Source organism: Camellia sinensis, chromosome 9 (assembly GCF_055761805.1).
Source record: "Camellia sinensis isolate YWXY chromosome 9, ASM5576180v1, whole genome shotgun sequence".
Classification (NCBI taxonomy): domain Eukaryota; kingdom Viridiplantae; phylum Streptophyta; class Magnoliopsida; order Ericales; family Theaceae; genus Camellia; species Camellia sinensis.
The window spans coordinates 12,515,414-12,542,767 of NC_138969.1; the positions used below are offsets into that span (position 1 = coordinate 12,515,414).

General features: G+C 34.3%; 1 protein-coding gene across 2 annotated transcripts; it reads left to right on the plus strand.

The window, feature by feature from the left end:
• The first annotated feature begins 5,466 nt into the window (after window positions 1-5,466).
• On the plus strand, window positions 5,467-15,541 carry LSD1 (LSD1 zinc finger family protein). 2 transcript variants are annotated; one of them, XM_028206681.2, is made up of 7 exons: window positions 5,467-5,993; window positions 7,305-7,418; window positions 10,930-11,040; window positions 12,142-12,254; window positions 14,564-14,644; window positions 14,745-14,816; window positions 15,154-15,541. In XM_028206681.2, exons 2-7 carry the CDS (start codon window positions 7,307-7,309, stop codon window positions 15,193-15,195), a joined length of 531 nt encoding a protein of 176 aa, XP_028062482.1. In that variant the 5' UTR covers window positions 5,467-5,993; window positions 7,305-7,306; the 3' UTR covers window positions 15,196-15,541. The 2 variants fall into 2 exon arrangements, with proteins under 2 accessions (XP_028062482.1, XP_028062485.1); XM_028206684.2 differs by lacking the exon at window positions 10,930-11,040 and having other exon boundaries at window positions 5,484-5,993.
• The last annotated feature ends 11,813 nt before the right edge of the window (window positions 15,542-27,354 follow it).

The following is a 27,354-nucleotide window of genomic DNA, read 5'->3' on the forward strand; positions in this document are numbered from 1 at the left end:
GTTAATCCCCATTGCCATCCCTAAATTTTGGGTTTAATGCCTAAAACCTGGAACACATCCCTCCCCCCCAAAAAAAATATGTTTATTTTTTATATGGATATAAGAAATGGCTTTTTAGTCCAAAACAATTCATTAAACATTAGTCAGAGGTAAACAACCACCCCCCCCCCCCCCCCGCATCATTTATTAATTTTGTTGTTTTTGTGCTCATATTTTTATGGAATTGGGACAGCAGGCTGTTCTGAGGCTCATTGAGGGTGTGTCTCAAGTCTTTTTTGATAATTTGAACCACTAATATTGTAAGATTCATTGAGTAGATCATTCATATAAAAAATTAAATAAATTAGACATTTGTAACTTCATAATAAGAGCACATTTGTTTTTTAAAAAATAAACGGTTAATATGATTTCAATAATTTTTTAAAAACAATTAGGATTTGATCATGGGGTTATAGATGTTCAATTAACTTGATTTTTTATATGAATGATATATTCGACAAATTTTAGAATATGAACGGTTTAGATCTCAAAATATACTCGGTAAATACTTCTAGAAGCCCTCACAGTAAGGCTACTGTGTCATAAGGCACAACAACATCTCTCATCCCCATATTTATTAGAAGAAATAATTGTAAAAATATGGAAGAACACAGATTTACTTGGACCTCTATATTTTGTAATTACTTTGATTTCTTTATACTGATTTGTAAATTTTTTAGTTTGTTACACTTCTTGAACTTTTGTGAAATTAATAGAGATCACTAAAAATCTAGGACCCATTTTATCATATGAAAATTAGACAAATCACAAAAGAGTCGTGTTTACTTTTAAATGTCAATGAGAGGTAAACATGAAGCTTGTCGATTCTATATCGGGAGACTAGTGCATTACATAATGATTTTTGGGGCTAAATTGAATATGTAAAATTTCTCTTTATTTTAACCAACTAATACAAGGAAAAATTCATAATTAAAGCCAAAGTCAACAAATTTTCATCATTAAGGTTGGATTTGATCATTATTTTAAAAAAAAATTATAGATGTTTTTTAAAAGAAAAAATTCAAATTTTAAAAACTTATGTGTTTATCAATTGTTAAAAGAGAAAATTAGTATAAGGTCCCTCTTTCATTTTTAATAATGAAAGAGGTCCACAATATTATTTTATGATGTCTAAGGTCCCTTAATCTCACATCCATATATTACAGAGAAATTTGACTCTCTCTAATCAACTCACCGATCTCTACGTCTCTTTCTCTGTCTAAAGTCTCCGACTCTTTCTCTCTTTCTTCTATTTTTTTCATCACTCTTGTTTCGAAATCTTGGCACTGTTTCAACAATGGCAAGGGGCATATCGCAGTCCCAATCATCCTCTTCCTCCACCTCTCATCCTGGCCCCCTTACTAAAATGGCTCCCCACAACTCAGCCCTGGCCACCGCCGGTATGCGTCGTCGCTGCCGATGCCTTGGCTCCTCCTCCTCCGCTGGATTCGGCAGCGGCAACACCGGAAGCAACGTCCTCAGGTTCTACAACGTCTTCAAGTTCAAAAGAAAAAAAAGTTAGTTCTTTCTCCTAATTGTTGATAAATATAAATATATATATATATATATATGTATGCATATATTGTTTGTGTTGACAGTGTTGAATACAATGTTTCCTACAAGCCAGAGAAATTTTGTATTGACGATGTTGAATTTCTTTGGATTGCCAGAATTTTTCTGGATTTGGCTACTTTTCTTTGGATTTGGCAATTTTCTCTGGTTTTGGCAATTTTCTTTGGATCAAGTTTTCTATGAATTTTACAATTTTCTTTGGATTATCTTTGAATTTTCTATGGATTTGGCATTTTCTCTAGATTACCCTTGAATTTTCTCTTGATTTGGCAATTTTCTTTGGATCGAATTTTCAGAGGATGGACTTTTAATTTGTTATTTTCCATTGAGACAAATGAAACTTTAGTTTTGACAAGACAATAATTTCTTTATGAACGACTTTCTAGCCATAACATTTGAGGGTTGCACCATATTTGACAATGGTTCGTATTTTCTGTAGAATAATGATTGCTTGTTGAGATAGAATCATTGGCTTGGGTTGGTTCTATCTCAATTCATAGGAGATGTAGTCATAAAAGTTGAAACTTGTTTTCACAATATTAAGAAGCAAGGTCCAAGAATGAAGATGGGTTGGAATTTCTGTTTGCATTCATGCTATCAATTGAAGACCATTTGACAATTAATATTGTGATACTTGATTGAAACAAGCTTTTTATGTAAAATTTTAGAATTTGTATCTGATGCAGATTTACCCTGTAATATAAATACATATACATATATCAATTATGACTTTTACTTCTTGATTAATAACTCCTTTCTCTTTTGTTTTGTTATCTTTTAATATTTTCCTGGTTTGGAAGAGATGAATCCAGGTAGCGACTCTTAGTATTTGGAACAAAGACTCGTTGAGGTGAGTGAAGTTTTCCTGGTTTTGAGCAGTTCAGGATTTATATGTTTTTCACTTGTGGCATTATATTGATAGCTGGTTAAAAAAATGACGAGTCTTGGAAAACTATCACTCAAATATGATGTTGAATTACAAGAAAGTAAAAGTGAAGAAGACATTCTTGATGAAGGTGATGAAGAGGCAGATGAAGAGCATGATCAAGAACCAGAGGTCCTAATACAACCCAAGCCTGTGGTGAATAAAGCTCCTGAAGTTTCTTCAACATCTAAAGAGGCAACCAAATAAAATTTCTTCCAACTTCATTCCTCATCTTTCCCAAATTCTCTGGTTTGCTTGTAATTATTGTTTCTTTTTTGCTTCTGAATAATAATGAAACCTTGTGAATGCACCCTGTAATAAACTACAGATTTATAGTTTAGAGAAGTTCTTAACAATTCAAATTTATAGTCCAGAGAAATTCTTTGTGAACCAGAATTTCTCTCTGAAGTCCAGAGAAAATTTGAGCAGAGAAAATTCGATTCAGAAAATTTCTAGATCGATATTGAGGGACGTTTGACATTATAAAAGTATTTAGTGTCCTTTATACTATAAAATCTTAATATCAGGAATCTTAAAAAAAAATTCTTTTGTTAAAATTTGCTTTTTTATTATGAAAAAAATTTAGTGGACTATTTTAAACTTTTGTTTTGTGGGGATAAACTAGAAGGGCGGGCATATACAAAGCGTGTAAACATTTAAATCAGTAATTATTAATTAAAGCAGTTAGTTCTTTTAAGGTAAGAAACTGTTATAGAGAAGTTAGGTTTCATCTATACCAAGTGTGTTGTTTGGCTTTATAACAGGATTAAGGGCACTTATCAATAAGTCTCATACACAAAATTTAAAATTCATCTAATTTCAAAACAAAATACTTGTACCAATTAGTTCTATATATTTTTAATTGTTACCAAAAACTCTTTTTTTTTAAAAATTATTTGTATCACTTTAAAAATGCTGTTGCTACATTCAACAACTTCTATCAGACTCACCGAAGACTTGCCAGAACATTCAACATTACCGAAAAGTCGTCGGAGCATCACCGGAAGTTCACCGGAGTGTTCTGAACGTCATTGGAAATTGTCAGGAACATCATCGGAGACTCATCAAAATATTCAGAATATTGCCGGGAAAAAAAAAAGAATAAATGAAGAAATTATAGTTAACATAACAACAACAAACAACTAAGCAAATAATTTGTAATATTGATCAAACTGAAAAGTAAGCTTTGAAATTATAAAATGTTACACTTTCAAAACATTATTCTATTAAGCTGGAAAACATGTAATAAAACTGAAAAATTTCATAGTTCTAAAGAATATTATAAAACTGTAAAATTTTGTAATTTTAGAGCATGATTCATTTTAGCATCAAAAAAAGTTGAAACTTTAAAATTTTACAGTTTTCGCCGCCTGTAACTAAAACTTAAAAACAACTTATTCAGAACTTGAAATTTTTCTGCATTAAAACAGAAAAATAAGCGTGTGTAACAGAAAAAAAGGTAGAAAAATTGAGAAATAAATGGAAAGAATAGATATAGAAAGAATATTGTACTGCGACAACTATTTGTGGTTTAGATCTAGTGGAATCTCATGTAGATCTACTCAGATCTACAAGATCTGAGCAGATCTACATCAGTTTTGAGTAGATTTACTCATCTTCTTCGCTGTCGGTGATGATGAAGTAACGAGTTGATGTCGATGGTTGTCGATGAACTCCAATCAATGGTGGTCGTCGATCACTGGTGACTATATAGTATTAGAAAGAGAAAGAGAATAAGGAAGGTGTGATCTTCGGTCGTTGGACATGACAAAGAGAAGGAGAGGAAAACGTAAAAAAAAAAAAGAGAAAGGAAAACGTAAAGTATAAGAAAAAAAACGCGGAGAGAGTGAGAGAAAAAAAGGTATAGAATTTTTAGATCCACTCAAAAAATTGTTAGATTAAATAATATATATATATATTTCAAACAGGACCTACGAATAATTTTCTTAGGATAAATTAGTGAAGAGTCTAAATTTGTTGAGCGATATGTTATATATATATATATATATATGTATAGATAGATTCTTGTAAAAGGTTAAGCTGTTAGAAATAAAATGGTTTGTAGTATTCTAACGACATTCTCTACACGAAAAATAATATTTAGTTTTTACTTATTTAGCAAAAAAATAACATTTTAAGAGATGGTCAAACAATATAATTAAAAAAAAAATATTAACTATTAACTAGGACAATGATTAATCCATATAATCCCCTAATAGTGATATGCATGTAAAAAAAAAAGAAAAATTAGTGAAACATCACTATTTAACTTTGTATAACAGGAGAGATTTAAGATAATTTTTTTTATTAGATAAGGTCCTTAACATTTTCACAGAGAAAATTTGATTCAGAAAAATTTAAATTTTCATAAAGAAATTTATTTAATTTTTCAAAAAAAATTAAAATTTCTCCAGTATGATAGAAAATTAAATTTTTTTTCAGTCGAGATAAAATTTCTTTGAGTCAGATAAAATTTTTGTAAATCGAATTTTCTCTGTAAAAATATTGAAGGATCTTAACTATTATGAAAATATTATATGTCTTTTGTCTTATAAAACCTTAATATCATAAATTTAAAAAAAATCCTAATATATATATATATATATATATAAATGAACAAAAATATATGAAATATGTATTAAAATTTATTTTTTTAACATTATCTTTAGCAGAATCCAAATTATAATGTACTCTTTATTTATATTTTATTTTATCTTCGAAATGAATTAATAAGGTCTCATTTGGTAACATTATTTTTTAGTTTAAAAGTTAAAAAGTCATTAAAAAAGTTTAAAATCTTGTCAAAAATTCTACTTTTTGTCTACTTTTTACAAATCTTTTCATAAAAAATTAAAAAATTATCCTAAATATCTTAATTTTTTTTACTTCATAGTTTAACTTAAAAAACTAAAAACTTATTAAAATAATTTATTCCCAACCTAAATACAGCCACTTGACCTTTTCGGCTTGACCTTTTCGGCTAAAAAAAAAACAAAATATAGACTTGACCAAGCCCCTATTATACTTGGCAACAAGAACAACAAAAATTGAAACATAAATAGAAAAAAAGTTTTCCAATTTTAATAATATATTCTTCTCATCGACAGATTCTAGATATTCTTTCTTCTTCCCCAAACACGATCATCTCGCCGAAGGGAAAGAATTTCAAAATCTTCATCGAGAAGAATATATATATATATATATATATATAATAATCCTAACCCTAATCCTAATCCAAATCCAATTCCAATTCCAAATCCATTTCCGTTTCCCAATCGGAAAATCTAATTCCCCTCTTTGGAAAATCCAATTTTCGCAGACAAACCTCGATCGATCATCGTTCCTAAATCTCCCAATTCTGACTCTCTCTCCCCTAATCATTTCCGTCTAGGGCATATTTCAATTTCACATCGGATTGGTCACTTCGACTCGAAGTTTTGAGGAGCCTCATCTCTTGGTAATCGCTTTTCTCTTTCTTCTCAATTGCTTTGATTTTTCTCAAATTTGGTTCGATTTGGGTTGTGGGATATGGGTTTTGTTTGTGAATTGTATATGGTTTTTACGATCCGTATTATAAATTTTATTTATTTATTTTGTTTTTGTTGTAGATTTTGTTGCTGGTTCCTGTTTTATATTCTTATGTTTGAGGGACTTCTTATTGGTTCACTTGTTATGAGTAGTGCTTCAGATTTTTCCACCTAGATGAATAATATTGAGTTAGTACATCAACTAAACTTCTTCAGCATGTATTATTGTTCACAAACATAGTTGTGAAATTGAAAATTGCATCATGAATTGAAATTCTAATTTTGTGAATCGTAAATCAAATTGAATCGAGAATGGTTAAGATTCAGTACAAACTATAGAAAATGATGTTAACCAATCGTATGTATATATAATAAAATAATAAAATTGGACACATGTTATTAATGAAGCCAGCTTAAAGATAGTTCTCAAGTTTGGGTTGTCTGCTGAGTGAACAAACCAACTTATGAGCTGAGCAAAAGCATTTGTTCAGTTGATTTGCAGCCTTAGTTAAAGGTACTCCAAAATATGCACAACCGGCTGGGCTTTCCTAGAAATTGTAAAGTTGTAGAACTCTTATCCAGTCATGATGGAATATTTCAGGACATAGACTCGGGCCCACTCATGTAATCTAGATCAAAGACTTGGTCCAATCTGTGCTTTTTGTTAATACACCTTAATCAATATTTAAACATGCTTTATGCTTTTACAGTGGCTCTTGCATTATCATGTTCTTGTTGTTCTGGTAATGGTTCTTAATGCACAGTCCGAATATTCATTAGTGAGAGACAAAGTGCATTTCATTTACTTGTTATCCTCGTCTTCTTCTTCTTCTTTTCTTTCTTTCTTTCTTTATTATTATTATTATTTATTATTATTTTTTATTTATTATTTTTTATTTTAATTTTATTTGTTGTAAACTCAATTGGCTAAAGTTAATTAGATGAAGAGCTCTTGGCAAAGAGTTGTGCCATATTCTCTTTTGGTTGAAGTGTGGTGCATAAATCTTTCTTCATATCTTCTTCTACTTTCTCAACTCCTATAAAAATTTGACATAAAAAAATTGTAGTCTGGTACTGCTATGACTTTTATAGAAATTGATTAATTTCGATATATTAAATGAAGCACCACTATCTTGGGCTTACTTTTAAAAAATGCTCAGTAATTTCTTTTGTGGGGGTTTGTAAGATTTCCATTATGATTACCGGGTGTCGTGGTGACTTTTGAAACTTTGGCATCACAGATATGCAGAGCCAGATAGTGTGCAGTGGTTGTAGGAGCATTCTTCTTTACCCTAGAGGAGCATCAAATGTCTGCTGTGCATTATGTAATGCAATAACCTCAGTCCCGCCTCCTGGTATCTTCTATCACTTTTTACTTTAACCTGATTTAGTATCTGAGAGCATCAACATGTGCATTTATTAATTAACACTTCTCACAAGGTCCTTTCCTTTCTGTTGTTTTTGTGTGAATTCTTGGTAGTGAATATTGGGGGGAAAAATTGATGACTTGCATGGAAATGCAACTAGTTGTGCAGGTGTCTACTGTCAAACAATGTATAATGCTGGCTAGTTAACCTAATGACCAACCATTTACTACTTATGGATGTGGACAGTTGATACTTTCACTCTACCTTGGTGTACTTATTGGTCTTCATTCCCAGAGCCAAATCACCTTAGTAAAATTTTCTTTCATTTTGTCTTCAATAGGCATTGTTATCAAATGGCAAATCGAATAATAAATTGTTGCTTTTGAAATAGTGAATCGTAAGATTCACTTTATTTAATTTATTATATAATTTTATATATTTATATACATAGTGTTTAAAATGAAGTAGATATCAATATGACTAAATTGTATATATGTTTAACCATGCAAAATCACATATATCAATATAATTAATTGATTTCTTTTTTATTTCTTGATAGAGAGACAAAAAAGAGATTGTTTCATGTATTATGCTAACAAAAACAAAAACATAACTGAATTGCAATGAATCATAATAAATCGCAATTTGAATAGGACTATTCTAAAAACCGTGCCAATAGATGGTACTTCTATGTCACAAATTTATTCATCGTTGATTTTGTCTTTTCTCATTTTACCACACATCCGTACCACACATCCATCCGCACTCAATTTGTCAACATATTGTTTCTTAATTGCTTAACATTTTGAACTGTAACACCTGGCTGATCTTGTCCCACCTTGTAATGTTTTCATTTTAATTTCATCACAGGATAAACTGGAAAGAAAAGATACACTTGAAGCACCCCTCTTACACCATCATCCTTCTATGTATAAATGAGTCTTAGGTATCAAGGAAAAGGAAAGCTAAAATTTCAATGGTTTTTCAACCAAGGATCAAAATATTGTGTAATTTCCATGCAATCACTGGAAACATTTATATTCCTGTTGGACTACAACAGAACATGGATTAAAAATTGAGGTTAACATGCTTATATTCCAAGAAGCATGGGCTTCTAAGGTGTTGTGTTTTCCTTTTGCTTCGAACACAAACACTTGTTGCAGATATGTCCAAATGTGTCCCATTATTATTTTCTATTTTTCAGAATTGGACACACTTTTGATAAATTTCCATCACTTAGACATACATGAGACACATCACATGTTTGAAGAAAATAACTTTTTGATGCTAATGATTTAGATCAAAATAATGTGGATGCAAAACTATTAATCCCTCCTCTTTTAATTTTTGCAATTTCAGGAATCTAAAGCCTAAAATTTTCAGTTTGTTTATGAATAGAGCTTTCTATAATAAATATTATGAATCTTCACACTTTTTTTTTCTCTCCAACATATAGAATGGGGAAACAGATTTCTTTAATCTTTTGATATAGTAAAATAAAAATTTGTTTATAATGTAAAAAATTAATAAATTTTGTATTATTTTCATGTATATACATAAACTTATATATTTATTTTGTTGCCATGTCAATGTCGTGTTGTGTTATGATTTTTTGAAAATTGGTGGCATGTCTGTATCGTGTTTTATCCACGTCTTGTGTCCATGTTTGTATGTGTATTTGTGCTTCTTGAAACAAAATTGTTTACGTTGAAAAAAGAAACGATTTAAACATATGGAGATGTCAAAATTTTTCATCTATGTTAACTACAATTGTATATTTTTTTCTTCCCCATAAAGAAATGGAGATTGACATGCTGAAATTAAATTCTTTGAGAAATAGCCTATAAGGAGTACACTAAGAACAAGAGGTTGGGGAAGAACTTATCATCGCTTTATGGGTTTGATCATGTGGGATTTATAATTAGTTTCTCTCTATTTACTTTTGGTCATGACTTCTGCCGTACGAATACCATTTTTTGTTGATTTGGCCTTGATATGCATCCATCAGATCAGAGTATGGCTTGATAAGAAAAGGAAAACCTTTGCATATGGTTCCTGATTAAGACTTATCGGAAGGCCACTTTTGGGGAAACATGCTATTTTAGTAATTTTTTGGCTTTTTGACAAAAATATGAGGTAAAAAAAACTAATATGTTTGGGATGACTTTTTAGCTTTTTACGAAAACACGTGTAAAACGTAGAGAGAAGAGAATTTTTGACTTTTTTGTATAGTTTGTTGGTTTTTTGATTTTTTAAGCGACTTTTTGACTTTTAGGCTAAAATGAAGCGTCGTCAAACGAGGGGAATCTACTCTCAAAACTGATGGTTCTGCACTAGTCAAAACAATGTTTTGAGTTGTTCTTTAATATATCTTGTTGCATTTCATTTTTGTGGTGGCATAAACCTTTCTGGATTTATAGTCATCAATGGATTTATTTGTTTGTAACCTAGGAAGCATGGGTGTGGTTGCACTAACATGGCCAAATTAAAAAAAGTAGGATATGGTTTATGTCCATAAAAATATATATATATATATATATATTTTTATAATTTGTAGTAGTACATAATATATAATAATTAAAAAACCAAATGCAAAAAATTATTGAAGTATTTTTGTAATGGTCAGAAAAAGAATCCCAATTATTTGTTTACATTTTTAATAATTACAAAGATAAGCACAGTATAATTATTCTAGTAACCCTATATTTAAAAAAAAAATACTTTTATGCCCCATTGTATCCACAAAAGTACTTGAGCAGTGCCAATCCCCTACCCGAGCCATACCTGTCCTGTACCCAAAGTCTTTCGTCAATCTGGTAGATGTGCAGCCATACTGATACGCTTACTTGTACTGGGTAAGTACGTGATACTTGTATGGCAATATTTTCATAGTACCCAGTGCTTCATAGGTTGTAATGTGTTGCCTCTCCCACTTTCATTTCCCATCTCATCTTGCATACTTGCCTTGGTGGCGGATTAGCATGCTCACTTTCATTCCCATTTCATGCTCATTGACAAGCCTTTTTTCGTATTTGATCAATGTGGCCCCTCCACCCAAAAATAATTGTTAATCAGACAGACTGTTGATACTGGAATTATATATGGACTGCTGGGTGCACACGCTGGGAAGTGTTATCTTACATCTTGACTTTCTATATATAGATTGCTCTGTTGAACAAGACTAAGGATGCTGTATTGTACATATCTGAGTTAAAGCTTGTCCCCAAATGCAACATAGGCAGTTTGATATAGACATGGTTTCATTTGGGTCTTGTAAATTGAGTGAATCTGAGAGGGAAAAAAAAGGGACACATTTTCTATTAATTTCTACTTGAGGGCAGGCATCACATGGACACATTTCACATTTTAGATTCATAATTCTAAGTCTTCGTGAGGGCTGCGAGCATTGGAATCATTTTATAGATTAGATTAGACACTTTCTAGGAATTAGATACTGAGTTTTCTGGCTTTATCGTCTAAGCTACTGCAAAACATGCAGGAATGGAGATGTCTCAGCTCATATGTGGAGGTTGCCGTACATGGCTTATGTATACACGTGGGGCTACAAATGTGAGATGCTCCTGCTGTCAAACAGTGAACCTTGCACCAGGTACAACTGTTTGGTGACTCTTATCTGCATGTAGAGATGAGTCCCCTCTATATATTGTAATTTCAATGCTCGGGTTAAGTAATCTCATTTCTGATGTTTGCTCCCCCTGCAGCCCCAGGCCTCAACCAAACTCTCTTTATGGGAATATTCCTCATTACCTCAATGGACATTAAATTTTGTCCTCCTACATTTTTTTTAATAGCGTAGTTCAAGGAAAAATGGGAAATGACAGTTCAATACATCCTTTTCTTCTTCTTCTTCCTCCTTTTTTTTGATGACTTTTCTTTCTTTGTGTCATTTCCATGAACAGTCACAAGACCTATTTAGATATACTAGATATGAATGGTGATGTTTGAATTATCAGGAACCCTTTCAGATCCATCCTCTGACACCGTTGCCTACATAAGACGCAAAATTATTAATTTAGTTATTCTATAAATAGGAACTGGTCTATTGTGGTTCTCTGCCGTGGCAAGTTTATGATCTGTGTATTAGTCTACACAACTCATGGAAAGGAATTTTTCGTCTTGAAGTTATTGGATACCACCAAAGTCAGAAAACCGCAGGCATTTTTTGAAGAACAGATTTTATTAACCTCTTATTTATTTATTTTTTATTTCCTTGTTTTGTTTTCTTTTGGAGAAGTCCATATGGTAACTTTCAGAGCTTATGTGCAAGGATCTGGAAAGATCCATGGCTTTATATTTTTGTCCTGCATGATAGTATGGGAAATTGAGCCCTAAAATCGGAGTAGTGGCTAGTGACAATTATATCTGTGAAGTATTTTTTACATGGTACGGGCCCACTCTTTTTTACTAAAATACTTGACACTTGCCTTACTTGCAAACCAAAAAAAGCCTGTAGGAATTCAGGTGAAGTAAATATGTAGAATTCTTTTTGTTTTTGTTTTGGTCCAATTGTTACTTATGCTAGACAACCAGCATGTGCCTTTGTACCTTTTTGTTCATAGATTGGACACTTGGATTGTACTACTAGTTTCCAACTTTCTAATCATGCTGCATCTTATTTTTTTCTCTAGATTTTCGTTCTTTGACTGACTATTTCTGGCTAATTTTTGGTTTATAATTGTGTATGCAAAAGCGTCTAACCAACTTGCTCATGTTAACTGTGGAAATTGCCGTACAACGTTGATGTACCCTTATGGAGCTCCATCCGTCAAATGTGCCATTTGCCACTACATTACAAATGTTAATGTGAGTATAAGGAAATCTGCTTAATAGTTTAATTTAACGTTGCTAGATCATACCATCATTTATTATTTGATATAGTCCTCTCCTCTCTCGATTTCTCTATTATTATATTATTTGGCATCACACCTAGAGTTAGAATCGCATCACACTATCCCAAAGTGACTTCAAAAGCTCTGAAAATTCTCTGACATATTCTTTATTGAATTAGAAGCATTACATGGTTTTAAATAGAATACTGAGAACTAATTTTGTAATAGGATTTTGAGTTCTTATTTGGAAACAATTGACTTTTTACTTCTAAAAACAATTTAATCCTAAATAAGACTTATAAATAAAAAAACTCAATTACAGCACTTGACCACATGACGACTCATAGGTGACACCTACAACAACCCATGTTCAGAAATTCTGCAAATTACCAACTAGAGTAATACCTGGTCTACATAATTATAAATAAGGCTACTAAGCAAAAATTTAATTATGCATGTTTTTCATTGATCCCATTTGAGTTTGGCTTCAAAGCAACCAATTTCCAAACTTAGTTTTTCTTTACGTTGTGTTTGGTTGAGGGATTTGGAACGAGAAAGAGAAATAATATATTTACATTTCACCTACCTTTTCCCTTTCCGTTTCCAAATCCCTCCCAAATTCCCCAACCAAGCGCCACGTTAATTTTGCTTTTTCTTACTCATTTTATGGATTGCATGAGCACTTTCTCCTGATATAATTTTATTTCCTTATCAGAAAGGGAAAAAAAAAGAAAAAGAAAAAAGAAAGGGGATTTAAAAATGGTGGATGCGAATTATGACTCTAATCAGGCTACAATGGTAAAATAGCCTTACTGTAGGCTAGCCAAAATAATTTGGACAAGGCTTTTTTACATTTCGTTGAACTTTGTTGTATTGGCACTTCAGGGTTTTTCGTTTGTAGTTAGTGATGTTAGTGGATGAAGATGGTTTTCAAGCTCCTATGAAGACTTGAACCCAAAGCTTGGGTATGACAATCATTAGACATTAAGGAACAGTAGTACCTTCCCTATTGTCTTACAAGCTCTAAATATTTCATCCTAGAATATTTACGAAGTCCAATACTTTTCTCTTCAATGGAACCATGGTAAACAACAATAATAATAATAATAAATAATAATAATAATAGTAAGGGTAAATTACATTTACCTCGCTTGAGGTTTGTAAAAAATACACTGAACACCACTAGTTTGACATAATTATACTGTGCTCCCTTAGGTTTTAATTAACTCATATCCTCCTTCCTATTAGTCATTTGTTAGTTATTTGAATGAAAAATGATGTTGTAATCCCTTTTATACTATAATGTAGATTTTACCTTTAATCCTACATGTGTTTACATATTTCTTGTATTAATTTTTTTTGTTTTAGTCTTATTAAAAGGGATATTGGTGTAATTATGTAAAACTTGTGTGACTTAGCTTATTTTTTTCAACTTCAGGGGTAGTCAGCGTGGTTTACCCTAATTATTAGTTATTGATTAACGATTAAAAGAGTTTTGGTTGAACATCTTTTATCACATTTGACCCGTAGGCTAAGGGTGCGAATGGTATTGTTTTTTGTTTTCTTTGTCTTGAAAATAAGAAAAAAAATTGACCCAGAAGCTTGTTTTTCAATTTGTTTACCGAAACTGTTATTGAGAAAATTTTCTGGAAACACCTCTTTTTATAAAAGAACACTTGTAAGGTGGAAAACTATGGCGGTGTTTGGGCACTTGGTTTTTTGGTTTTTTTTCACTAAAAGACAAATTGGTTACAAAACTAAAAAAAACAAATCCAAACAAAATATCACATCAAACCCCATAATCATTTCACTTTTTCTCTCATAAACATTACATCAAACCACAAAAAAATTCAACCATCTTCCCAAACACAAAAAAAATTTTCTCCAATAATATCCTACAACTAAAAAAACCTACTTCCCAAACACCCACTATTTTTCACACAAAATGAAAATGATATGAAAACAAGATGTTTTTAAACTTTTCATTGTTTCCTTTCCCCGAAAAACGAAAAACGAAAAACAGGAACATAAAAATTGAAAATGATACCAAATAGAAGTTCTGAATTCATTTATTTTCTGTGAAGATGCATCTGAGCATTTTGAATGGTCCACAATCCACATCATTATTCCTGGAAATCAATGCTAATTTAAATTTGTCAGATTAGGTAGTGTATTTTTAGTTCAAATTCCGTAGTGCAACTATGCAATGTTGCTGTTATTATTGTTATTGTTTTTGGCCCACTGCTGAGTATTTCTCAATTCTCTTTCTTATTTATCCTCTAGATGGGCAATGTGAGGGTTCCCATTCCTATGCACAGACCAAATGGGGCAACTACCCCTGCATCAATGCCCTCCACTTCAGCAGTAAGTTAATTTGTAGTTCACCAAGTGAAAGTTTTATATGGTTTATCTTATTATACTTGTTCCGTATTTAATCCTTTTAACGTTGTTGAATCTGTTGCAGGCAATGCCTCATTCTCAGACCCAAACCGTTGTTGTCGAGAATCCCATGTCGGTCGATGAAAGTGGCAAATTGGTACAATTTTCTTGCTACTTTTCCCCCCGCTTCATCCTACCCTCCTGTACTTGCTACTTTAATTTTGCAAAAAATTCACAGAATCCGATCGTCCCACCCCATGTGAGAGACTTGTATCTGGTTCTGTGATCGGATTCTGTGCACATAGAAGAACTATGATCAGATTCTCTGGCACTTTTATTTTGTGAAAGATTCACATAATCAGACACAATTCGCTCATGTATGTGTGGGTCCCCACCTCATGCAGTAGACTTGTGTTTGGTTTTGTGATTGGATGCCGTGCACATTGTTTTTTCATAGAAGACACAGATGACTGATATAATTGTGAATTTTATAGGTGAGCAATGTTGTTGTTGGCGTCACGACGGACAAGAAGTGATCAAAGCAAATTCCATGATTCATCCTGTGGAATATTAATTAATGGGTTATTAGTTCGGAATTATTGTTTCCTAAAGCTGTGAAGAGGGATGTGGAGATATGTGTGCATATTAGAATGGAATTGGCTATTATTAATGTTATTACAACATTGGGGATATATTGAGTTTTTGAAGAAATTGAGACTGTTTGGCTTATATTGAGAGGATAGTAACTGGAAAAGATGATGTGTTTGTGTGATGCTGTATTGAATAATTTGTTTGGAACATAATTATTTCTATCAGTGCTCATAAAATCTCTGGCAATTGGAAAATTATTTTCAATGGAGATGCCATTTTTCTTGACTTCAATGCATTTGATTCGTTGAGTATGTGATATGACTTGTAGCATTAGGGCTCCATTTTTATTTTTATTTTTTGTTTTTTTTAAGGTGTTAATGTTGGCATGCTTTGTTGTATCAGAGGAAAACAGGCATGTCGGATTAAGATACTAATAGGTTGAATTAAAACACTAGTTGAGGTATCAAATATTGATGGATAAGTGAAGTGTAGAAGGGAAAGGGCTATCATTAGGCCAGCGTTGATAGAATTGGTCATTGTGAACGTTGACTATAAATAAGTTTCAAGAGTGAGCTTTACTCAAGGATTAGTATCATTTGGCGTTAAGAGTTAGCTATTATATGTTGTATGGAATCAATTGGAATGTCGTTTTATGGTTCAAGTCTTGGAGGATAGGATGAGAGGATTTTCATTGAACTTCAAAATTTTGAAAGAAGAACTGCACTCACACACTGTCTTCAACGCTCATTTTACTTTTTATATTTGGGGCTAATTCGAGTTTCACTTTGGTGCTTTGGGCTCTTTGTCTTTTAGAGTTTTTTGAGTAGATCATTTATGCAAAAAAAAAAAAAATAATTTGATGAGACAATAAAAGATGAACTATACTTTTTATATTTGGAGGCTAATTCGAGTTTCACTTTGGTGCTTTGGGCTCTTCGTCTTTTAGTGTTTTTTGAGTAGATCATTTATGCAAAAAAAAAAATTAATTTGATGAGACAATAAAAGATGAACTATTTGAATCACGGAAGTGGAATTAGGATTAGGCTCACAGTGCTCTCAACAAGGCGTTTCAGTTCAATTACAAGAGTAACAGGAGGGACCACCAGCATAAAAGGGTTCATAGACACAACAAAAATAAACAATACATCAAAATAACAGTACAACAAATTACAGAGGTAACTTCAATGACTAACAAATAACTAAACAAAGGGAACATGATATTAAAAAATAAAAAATACTAAAATCCAAAACAGTACCATGATGTTACTGCAACTCCACAGCAAGGCTAACAGAACTCAGTTACCCAAATCCCCCATACAGATTCACTTCTCATGTTGTGGAAATTACATGTACTCATTTGTCAAAAAAATTTCTGCAACTGCTCTAACAGGGAAAAAAAAATAAAAATTATCCAAATATTTTTTAATACTAAAATAAAATTATCATATCCTCATTTTGGTCCACTCACCATCAAATTGATGGTTAGGTCAGGTAGTGTTAATAGTTGGGCGATAATAGAGAATAAGAATGGTGAGATAAGGCGAAAAAAAAAAAAAGAAAAAAAAAAAAGGAAAGAAAATGATATGTTTAACTTAATAAAGGTTAATATAGATATTTCTGGAAAAAAAATTATTGTTTATAATATACTCGGTTAGTTTGATTTAACGGTTAATTAATGGATGAGACTTGACATGGGTAAGCCCATAAAGATTAGAGCCCATCATTTAGGGCCCAATACATATCTCAAATGCTGAAGCCCAGCACTGCCGAAGCCTCATGTAGCAATTAGAACCAATGGCATCAAGACACATGGCAAGAAAAGGGCAAGCCACATCAGCAGACAAAGATCTGCAAAGTTATTGCCACTGCATATCGCCATTAATGAGGCCCCCTTACAGCATTTATTGCGATAACCCCTCTCCGTCAGGACAACATGCCCTCACCCTAAACAACGTAAGGTACAGCATAGACTTTCGGCCAAGGTGATAGGTCGAAAGAGACAACGTAATGATTACCAAAGGATATAAACAGACGTCGAAGACATGTAGAAGGTTAAGCTTTTCTATCTCTATTCCATCTCTACACTCCACTTCTCTCCCTAACTTGTTCGTCAGAGGGTTCGCTGGGGGACTTCCCGTTCCCCGTTGAACTCTTGTGTAGGTCTTTAGGTGGGCTTGGTCATTCGGACATAGGCTTACGGAGCGTGGATCTGTCCGACCCGTTCTACCATCACAAACTGTATCATCAAGACTATTTGTTATGCAATTGGAAATTTCAAGGAGTCAGATATAATTTCTCAAATATGAGGGGAGAATCTATATTTTAAATAATTTTTAATAAATCATAAAAAATATTGTGTCATTTTGCAATTTAAATTCGAGTTAGGAAAAAAAAATCATTTTTTTACAACAAAAATTACAAAAAAACGATAACGTTGTTTGGTTTGGATTTTTAAAATTCATTTTTCAAAAAATTGAAAATTTTTATTTTCCATTTTTATTATTTATTTTCACTGAATTTTTTAATATTCTAAGCATTTTTTAAAAAAATTTTAGATATAGCTAACATAAATACAGTTAAAAAGTATAATATTTGTGATTTTTTTTTTAGAAAATTTACCAAATACCAAAAAAAAATTTTAAAAAATGAGAATTTAATATATTTTTCGTATTCTCGTGTATTTATTGATTTTTTAAAATATTTTTTTACAAATATTTTATTTTTAAATAGGTGCATCTAAAAAATAAAAAAATTATTTAAAATTTTAAAAATATTCACTCAAAATAAAAAAATATAAAAAATAAAAAAATTAATTTTCAGAAAATTGAAACTAAACATACTGATATTTTTTAAATATATATTTTTTAAATTATTAATTTTCAAAAAATAGAGCTTCATGCAACCAAACCCTGAAATAGTCGCGTGACTCGCTTTAACAAAACGTGTGAATCAAGATCTGGCTTTCCATATATTTGTCACTTCCCAAACAGTTCACACCTAACACTGCAACCAAACAACCCAATAATGGCAAGACTGTAAATAACTCAAAGAAAGGCTAATCACACACTTAAAAAGCACATTTGGTATGATGGAATGGATTTGAATGGAATGTCTATTTTAATTTTTTATTTTCTTTCCCTCATTTTGGTATATTTTATTTAAGTGATTCTAACAAAAAAAAGTAAGAATACATATTCTCATACATATGAGAAGCTAAAGAATTCTATTTCAATAGAGAATCATCATAAAATAAAATAACGATCTCTCTCATAAAAATAAAAAATAAAATGATGGTTTGAGGCAATTTTTTTTTCTTCTCTCTCTCTTCAATCTCTTTCTATGAATACTCTCACATAAACAATCAGCCATACATAACTCCATCATTATTCTTCTATCATGATCAATATATATATATATATATATATATATATATATATTTTTAAATTATGTTTCAATTTATTTAGATGTTAGTTGTAAGGCACATATATATAACTCTATGAAATCATATTCAATGTATAATAGAATATATATATATATGTATCACATTATTTTTTTTTATATATATAGTTTGTTTGTATTTTTTTTCTTGATTTAAATTTTGTTTCATATGCACAAGATTAAGTGATTTGTATCTTTCATTTTATGTTTTTTTTTGAAATGTGAACTAATTTGAAAAATTAATTTTTATTCAATACATAAACACTGCACAAGTGATTGTTATTTCTTGTTGACAAATTAAAAAATTTCTTTTTAAAAGACATTACTATTTTTTTTTTTTTTGTAAAAAATTTATTATTTTGTTCATATTAATGATTTTATTTTTAAATTTTTTTAAATTTAATATGATTAATATGCAATATGTAATATAGTAGTTATTAGTTTGTTACCATTCTATTCTATTAAATTTACTTAACAAATCAAACATGAGATTAGGATATAAGTATGGCCATTCAATTCCCACAATATCAACCAAACAGTGAAATATGAATGAGCATTTCATTCTATTTGACCATGTATTTCATTTTTACTATTATTTTATTTCTATTTTAGGGTGTTTTGACAACAGGTTAAAAAATTAGCTTTTTTACTTTTTAATTTTTTTTGAGTCATATCCACTTCTCTATTTTTTTACACCAAAAAAATCAAAAAAATATATAAAAAAATAAAAAACATAGCTTTTTACTACATTCTCAAAACACCATTTCATTTTATTTTGGATAAATTATACTACAAAAATGATTGAGGCCTCAAATTTTTTGGCTCAAATTTGCCTCGAATTTGCTCTTTTTTTTTTTTTTTTTTGGGTTGATGCTTTGCTTATTATTATTATTATTATTATTATTTTTATTTATTTTTTTCTACAATGATTTAGCCCAGAAAAAACAAAAAAAAAAAAAAAAAAAAAAAAAGATTGCATTCGAGGCAATTTCGAGGCAAACTTTCGAGGCCTCAATCACTAGTGTTTATACTAACACCTCCTGAGATTTATATTTATTACAATTTCTCCCCTCACCTTTTGGAAATTACATCTCTCCCCTGAGGTTTAAAGTTTCATTACAGATTTCTCTCTCAGCAATTTAATTTTTTTAAATACCAATTTTGCCCTCATTGGGTAAATTACATTGACACCCCTCACATTTTAGAAATTACAATCCCCTCCGTAAGGTTTAAAATAGCATTACCAATTGCCCCCTCGGTTAGTATTAGTTGGAAAAAAAATTCATTGAAAAAAAAATTAATTGGAAAAAAAAATAAATTGAAATTTTTTTTTGTTAGTAAAATTTTTAAATTTCTCTTTAAAAACCAACATAAACTCATTTTTTTAATTTACGTTTTTTTTTTCAAATTTACAAACTGAGACAACCATTTATAAGCTAAAAAAATTATCAAATAAGTTTTTATGACAGTTTTTAAAATTTTTGCAATTATAAATTGAAAACTAAAAACGAAATGGTTACGAAACAGGCTTTAGAAGGTAAAAATATCGTAAAATTAACAAATAATTAAATAAGTTACCAACGTAAGAAATGACTTATCAAAAGATTCTTAGGCTATGTATGATTTGATTTTTAGAATTTTTTTTTAAAAAATTAAAAATTAATCTGGTTAAGAAATAAAAAATAAAAAATAATTATCATTTTTACATAATTTTTATCTTTCGAGTGGTTATGAATAAATTTTTACAAATTAAATTGAAACAGCTATACGTATGTATATAACCTGCCCAAAAGTTAAAATGATAATTATTTTTTACCCTGAAATGATAATTATTTTTTGAATAATGCTTGGGACCCCCTTTTGGGGGTCACCCCCTCACCCCCCCCTTTGCCACGTGGCGGGTGGTGATTGGAGGAGCAGGAAAAAAAAGAAAAAGAAAAAGAAAAGGTAACCAATGAGAGAGAGAGGGGGTCAAAGGGGGTGGGGGAAAAGGGGGGATGAATCATTGTTGTTATTTTTTATTTCTATTTCTAAACCAAATTAATTTTTAATTTTTAAAAAAAATTTCTAAAAATCAAACTATACATAGCCTAAGAATCTTTTAATAAATCATTTCTTACATTGGTAACTTATTTAATTATTTGTTAATTTTACGATATTTTTACCATCTGAGGCCTATTTGGTAACCATTTCGTTTTTAGTTTTCAATTTATATTTACAAAAATTAAATAAAACTTATTTGATAATTTTTTTGGTTTGTAAATGGTTGTCTCAGTTTGTAAATTTGAGAAAAAAACGTAAATTCAAAAAATGAGTTTACGTTGGTTTTTAAACAAAAATTTAAAAATTTTACTAACAATTTTCTGTTTCAATTAATTTTTTTTTTCAAATAATTTGTTTTAATTAATTTTTTTTTCAATGAATTTTTTTTCCAACCAATACTAATCGATGGGGCAATTGATAATGCTACTTGTGGGGATGTATTTTCTGAATACCAACACGTGGCAAAGTGATGCCGACGTGTCAGCCGAAGTGCCACGTGTCCAGGTTGTGACGCCGAGGTTATCTCGGCAAGGCCGAGGTTATATTTGAAGATATCGGAATCCGAGATAAATGGATAAAAGATGAGGGACAAGAGTCCTAGAGTAAAGAGGAGACTTAGCTAAGATAAGGATAAAGCTCTTAGGGAGTTTATCTTTATCTCTTGAGAAATCCAAAGTACGCACTGAATGGGAGTCCATAGAAGTTAGGCTTTTAGTGGGATCAGGATTGAGTTGGCCATAAAAGAGAGGCACCCCCGTGGGTCTAAGGTACGCAATTTTATGCTTTGAATAGCAAGTTTAGCACTTGATTATCTTTGAGAGATATACTGACTTGATCGTCGGAGTGCCCCTGGGTGGAAGAACCACCGCCGGAGTTTTTTCTTTCTGTTACAGGTTAGCTGAAGCCATCTATTCTGCCAGTCCTCTCTAGTTGATTACTAGACGGGCAGTGTGAAAATCACCCACACAATTTGGCGCTGTCTGTGGGAAACTTAGAAGAATAGATGGCCAGTAGCGGACAGAAGGAAAACATTGGGGGCGACACTCTTGCTGGGAGTGGCAGACCAATTGACCTTGACGTTGAAGGAGACAACCACAATGCAGAAACTCATGACTAGGGCCACGGAGAGAAAGACGTCGGCTAGGAGGGTGACACTTCGAAGAGAACAGACCAAAGCAAGTACTATAACGAAGATAACCTTTACGTATGGTGGGATAGGTGCCTACGAAGGGATGAGGAAGTAAAAGACTTGACAAACAAGTTGGCAGACCTACAGTCAGTGGTCAACTTCATGATGCAAAATAGTGTCATGCAGCCACCATACCCGCTGCAGGATACGCTGATGCCAGCAACTAACACCCAGAAGGGAGGAAGAAGAACAATCCGCGAAGTTCCTCAGCACACCAGGAGCGGAAGGCACTCTCACTGACCTTCCAGGGAAGGCGGATGAGAAGAGCCGAGATGAGAGGAGTCCCGAAGAACGTATCACGCGAAGGATCCAGAGCCCAAAGAACATCGGCATGTTCAAGGGCAGGCGCTCTGCTTTGATACAACACATGGAGAGAGATCAAACGAGCCCACCATGAGGCCGAAAGTAGTGTGCCGAAGAGATTGAAGTCCAGAGATAGCCGAGCTCCAGGGAGGAGTAAAGAAGACTTGAGAGATTACCTCAAAAGGAAGTAACAAAATGCTGAAGCCGAGGTAACTTCCCCGGTTAAGCCGAAGACACCGTTCTCGGTGGAACTGGACAAGTTTCAAGCACCAAAGATATTCAGTATGCCGAGATTCCAAATATATGATGGAAAGTTAAATCCCAATTTTCACGTTGGCCTATACCTGAATTCAATGGCGTTATATAGTGGGAACGAGCCGTTGCTTTGCAAAGTATTCCCCTCATCCTTTGGGGAAATTGCATCAGATTGGTTCCATAAACTACCGAAGGGAAGTGTAAAGACTTGGGAAGGCCTGGCCGAGATGTTTGTGACCAGGTTTGTGACAAATAAACTTCAACCCTTGAGGGTTGACGCACTGATGGCTTTAAAGATCGCCAAGGATGAAGGCCTTAGGGCCTACGCAAAAAGGTACTACGAGGTGTTCAATCGAATACCCAATTGCAACCAAGAGGTGGCGGTCGTGTCCTTCAAGAACGGCCTGAAAAATGACTGCCCATTACGGAAATCTTTGGCAAAGACATTGCCAAAAAGCATGGAAGAACTCATTGCGAGAATAGAGAAATACGCCAGAGCCGAGGAAGATACGTCGGGAAATAAAGAAATAAAGCAAGAGAAAGGAAACGGCTCGCTGAAGCGAAGCCGAGGTAGCAACGGACCGACCAAGCAAGAAACGGACTTGAAGGCGAAACAGGCAGTAACGACTATATTCCGAGTCCCGATCCATAAAGTCTTGGATCAAATACGAAACCAACCCTATTTTAGAGGACCGACAAGAACACCAGGGGAATTCATGGGAAGAAACGTCGGTAGGCGTTGTGCTTACCACAATGAAGAAGGGCACCCAACTCAGGGCTGCAGAGCCCTAAAAGCACACTTAGAAGACTTGGTAAGGCAATGACATCCGAGGGACCTTGTTGATGAAGCCAGGACTAGAGAAGAACAAGCAAGATTGCCTCAAGCACCAGCAGCTCCACCCCCCCAGCACAGCAACCACTCGCAGGAGCACCACGGGTAGTTAACGTAATTCACTCAAAGGTGAACGAAAACGACATACGAGGGGAGACCCAGAAGGTAAGACACCTGCAGCACGTGAACCAGGTTGGACATAAATGACCTCGGCCTGAAAAATGCCAAGGACCGACAATAGCGTTTACTGAAGCCGACTTAGAGATGGTCCAACATCCCCATAATGATGCCTTGGTAGTATCCCTCCAGGTTGGAGAGTGCCAAGTGAAACGCATCCTGATTGATCAAGGCAACTCTTGCGACATCATGTACGTTAGATGTTACAAAGAACTGGGCCTTCATCCTGATGACTTGGAGCAATCAAATGGCCCGATGGTCGGTTTCAACGGAACGCCGACGTGGCCACTGGACACAACAAGCTTAGAAGTACAAGCTGGAACTAAGAAGATCAGGACAGAATTCATGGTGATTGACACACCTTCGCCATATATCATCATCTTGGGAAGACCATGGTTGCATGCAATGGAGGTAGTTCCCTCAACATTGCATCAACAACTGCGATTCCCAATAAAGCATGGGATTGAAGAAGTCAGAGGAGATCAACTGCAGCAAAGAATTGCTCCATGGCAGCAATGAAATCCACTTGCAACATTCGAGAACCAGAAAAGGCAGAAATTGAAGACGAGGACGTGGAAGTCCTAGAAGACATCGGCAAAGAACCAGCCGAGAAGAGCAAAGAGGCGTTAAAGAAAATCCTCGTTCAGGATGAGGATGAAGAACGCTTCTTTCTTCTCGGCTCGGGCTTAGCCGAAGAGGAAGAAAAAGAGTTGGAGACTTTTCTAAGAGCCAACATTGAGGTGTTCGCCTGGACACCTTACGAAATGCCTGGCATTGACCCCAAGGTCACTTGCCACAGACTGAATGTCGATAGGTCGGCAAAACCTGTGATTCAACGAGCCAGAAGACCGACGTTGATGCACGTCGAAGCAGTAGAAGAAGAAGTGGACAGACTTCTGGAGGCCAGGGCCATCCGAGAAGTTCATTACCCGACATGGCTATCCAACACAGTAGTGGTAAAGAAGAAGAACGGTAAATGGCGGGTCTGCGTAGATTTTACAAGCTTGAACAAAGCTTGTCCCAAAGACTGCTTTCCTCTACCCAAGATTGACCAGTTGGTAGATGCCACATCTGGACATGGAATGATGAGCTTCCTGGACGCTTACAGAGGATACCACCAAATAGCCATGTACCCCCCAGACGAAGACAAGACTGCGTTTATCACCCTGAAAGGACTGTATTGTTACAAGGTAATGCCTTTTGGGCTGAAAAACGCAGGAGCAACTTACCAAAGGTTGGTAACCAAGATGTTCAAAAATCTGATTGGTCAAACAGTGGAAGTCTACATTGACGACATGGTCATGAAGACCAACGATCCAAAGGGTCATCTTGCTGACCTAAAAGAGGTCTTTGAGATACTAAAAACATACCGGCTCCGACTCAACGCATCGAAGTGCGCGTTTAGAGTTAGATCAGGTAAATATTTGGGGTACTTGGTAACAAGAAAGGGTATTGAAGCCAGCCCAGATCAAATCAAGGCCATCCTAGAGCTAAAAAGCCCAACGTCGGCAAAACAAGTTTAGATGCTTACTGGAAGGGCTGCAGCCCTAAATAGGTTCATAAGTCGAAGCTCGGACAAATGCAAACCTTTCTTCAACCTGGTAAAGAAGGCCACAGACTTCCTATGGACTGAGGAATGTGAGGCCGCCTTGGCCGACCTAAAAAAGTATCTGACCACGGCTCCAGTCCTCTCAACACCTGAACCTGGAGAAGAGCTGTTTTTGTACTTAGCCGTTTCAGAACATGCAATAAGTGCGGTATTAATTCGTGAGGAAAAAGGGGAGCAAAGGGCTATTTATTATGTAAGCAAAACCTTAGCCGATGCAGAAACAAGGTATCTACCCTTGGAAAAATTGGCGCTAGCTTTAGTAATGGCCTCAAAGAAGCTGAGCCATTACTTTCAAGCGCACAAGATTATAGTGCTGACAGAACACCCACTGAAGTCCTTGTTACAACAAGGAGACTTAACTGGAAGAATAGCAAGATGGGCAGTGGCCTTGGGCCAATACGACCTGAAGTTCAGGCCGAGAACAGCAATTAAGGGCCAAGTTTTGGCTGACTTCGTGGCAGAATTCACGCCGGAATCCATCGAACATCAGGCTCCGTTGAGCCGAGATGAATGATGTCCAAGCAAGCAAGTAGAAGCCCACCCAAAGACAAAAGAACAAGGAAAAGAAAAACTAAGACCCTGCAGTATTTATATCGACGACTCCTTTCGCCTGTTTGTCGATGGGAGTTCAAACCGACAAAGAGCGGGGGCAGGAGTAGTGTTAATATCTCCTAATGGGGAGATATTGGAACAGTCTATTCGATTGGGGTTCAAGGCCTCAAATAATGAGGCAAAATACGAAGCACTGATTGCAGGACCAAAGCTAGCAGTGGCAGCAGAAGCAGATGAGATAATAATTTTTTGTGATTCACAACTTATAGTAAATCAAACAACAGGAGAGTTTGCAACCCGAGATGAGAGGATGTCGGCATACGCAAAGGAGGTCATCAGACTGGCAAGCTTTTTTTGCAATTGCCGATTTCTTCAAGTCAGCCGAGATGATAACAACCACGCCGATGCGTTGGCCAACTTGGCAAGCTCAATGCAAACTGGAAAAACAAGAACAATAATGATTGACTATCTGTCAAGCCCGAGCATAGAACAGCCGATCACAGAGCAAGAGGCAATATGCGTGAACTTGGGTCCAAGCTGGATGGATGCAATTGTTGCATTCTTAAAAGAGGAAAAACTGCAAGAAGACCACAAGGAGGCACACAAGATCAGATTGAAGTCGGCAAGATTCAATCTGACAGCGGATAGACATCTTTACAGAAGGTCCTTCATAGGACCTCTTTTGAGGTGCGTACACCCTTTGCAGGTTGAAGATTTTGTTTACGAAATTCATGAAGGGATTTGTGGAAGCCACACTGGGGGCAGATCACTAGCTCACAGGGCCATTACCCAGGGGTATTGGTGGCCCTATATGCAAAAAGATGCAGAAGCCTACGTGAAGAAGTGTGAACAATGCCAAAGGTTTGCGCCTTTGATACACCAGCCAGCTGCTAACCTGAACCCTGTATCCAGTCCATGGTTATTTGCCCAATGAGGCATGGATTTTATTGGACAGTTGCCCCAAGCAACTGGGCAAAGAAAGTACTTGCTGGTAGCAACAGATTACTTCACAAAGTGGATAAAAGCAAAACCTCTTGCCAAAATCCGAGATGTGGATGTCAATAATTTCATATAGAGAAACATCATCACCAGGTTTGGCATTCTAAGAGCAATAGTTGCCGACAACGGAACGCAGTTTGACAGCAAACTCATCAAGAACTTCTGTGGGAAATTCAAGGTAAAGAATTACTTTTTAACACCAAGTTTTCCCCAAAGCAATGGGCAAGCAGAAGCATCTAATAAAGTAATTTTGGATGGGATAAAAAAGAGACTGCAGGCAGCAAAAGGAAAGTGGGTAGACGAATTGCCCAATATACTCTGGGCATATCGAACTACGCCGAGAAGATCAACAGGGGAAACCCCCTTTGCCATGGCTTACGGCACAGAAGCAGTCATCCCACTGGAGATCGGCATGCCAGGGATCAGAACCCAAGGAGTAAAGAATGGCACAAATGATATACTTCTAGCCTGAGATCTGGATCTCTTAGAAGAAAGAAGGGAGAAAGCAGCAATTCAGCTCGTAGCATACCAGCAGCAACTTGCTAGAGCTTACAATAAGAAGGTCAATCCAAGGGATTTTCAGGTTGGCGACCTAGTCCTGAGAAAAGTTATTGGCAACAAGAAGGATCCAAGAGAGGGCAAGCTTGGCCCAAACTGGGAAGGTCCCTACAGAATTACTTCGGTATTGGGCAATGGAGCATACCGGC

What these genes read in the sequence shown, in the direction of transcription:
- LSD1 (XM_028206681.2), top strand. Translation starts at nt 7,307, where the DNA reads ATGCAGAGCCAGATAGTGTGCAGTGGTTGTAGGAGCATTCTTCTTTAC. An exon ending in CAATGCCCTCCACTTCAGCA is followed by an intron (nt 14,645 to 14,744) that starts GTAAGTTAATTT and finishes AATCTGTTGCAG; the next exon opens with GCAATGCCTCATTCTCAGAC. An exon ending in TCGATGAAAGTGGCAAATTG is followed by an intron (nt 14,817 to 15,153) that starts GTACAATTTTCT and finishes TGAATTTTATAG; the next exon opens with GTGAGCAATGTTGTTGTTGG.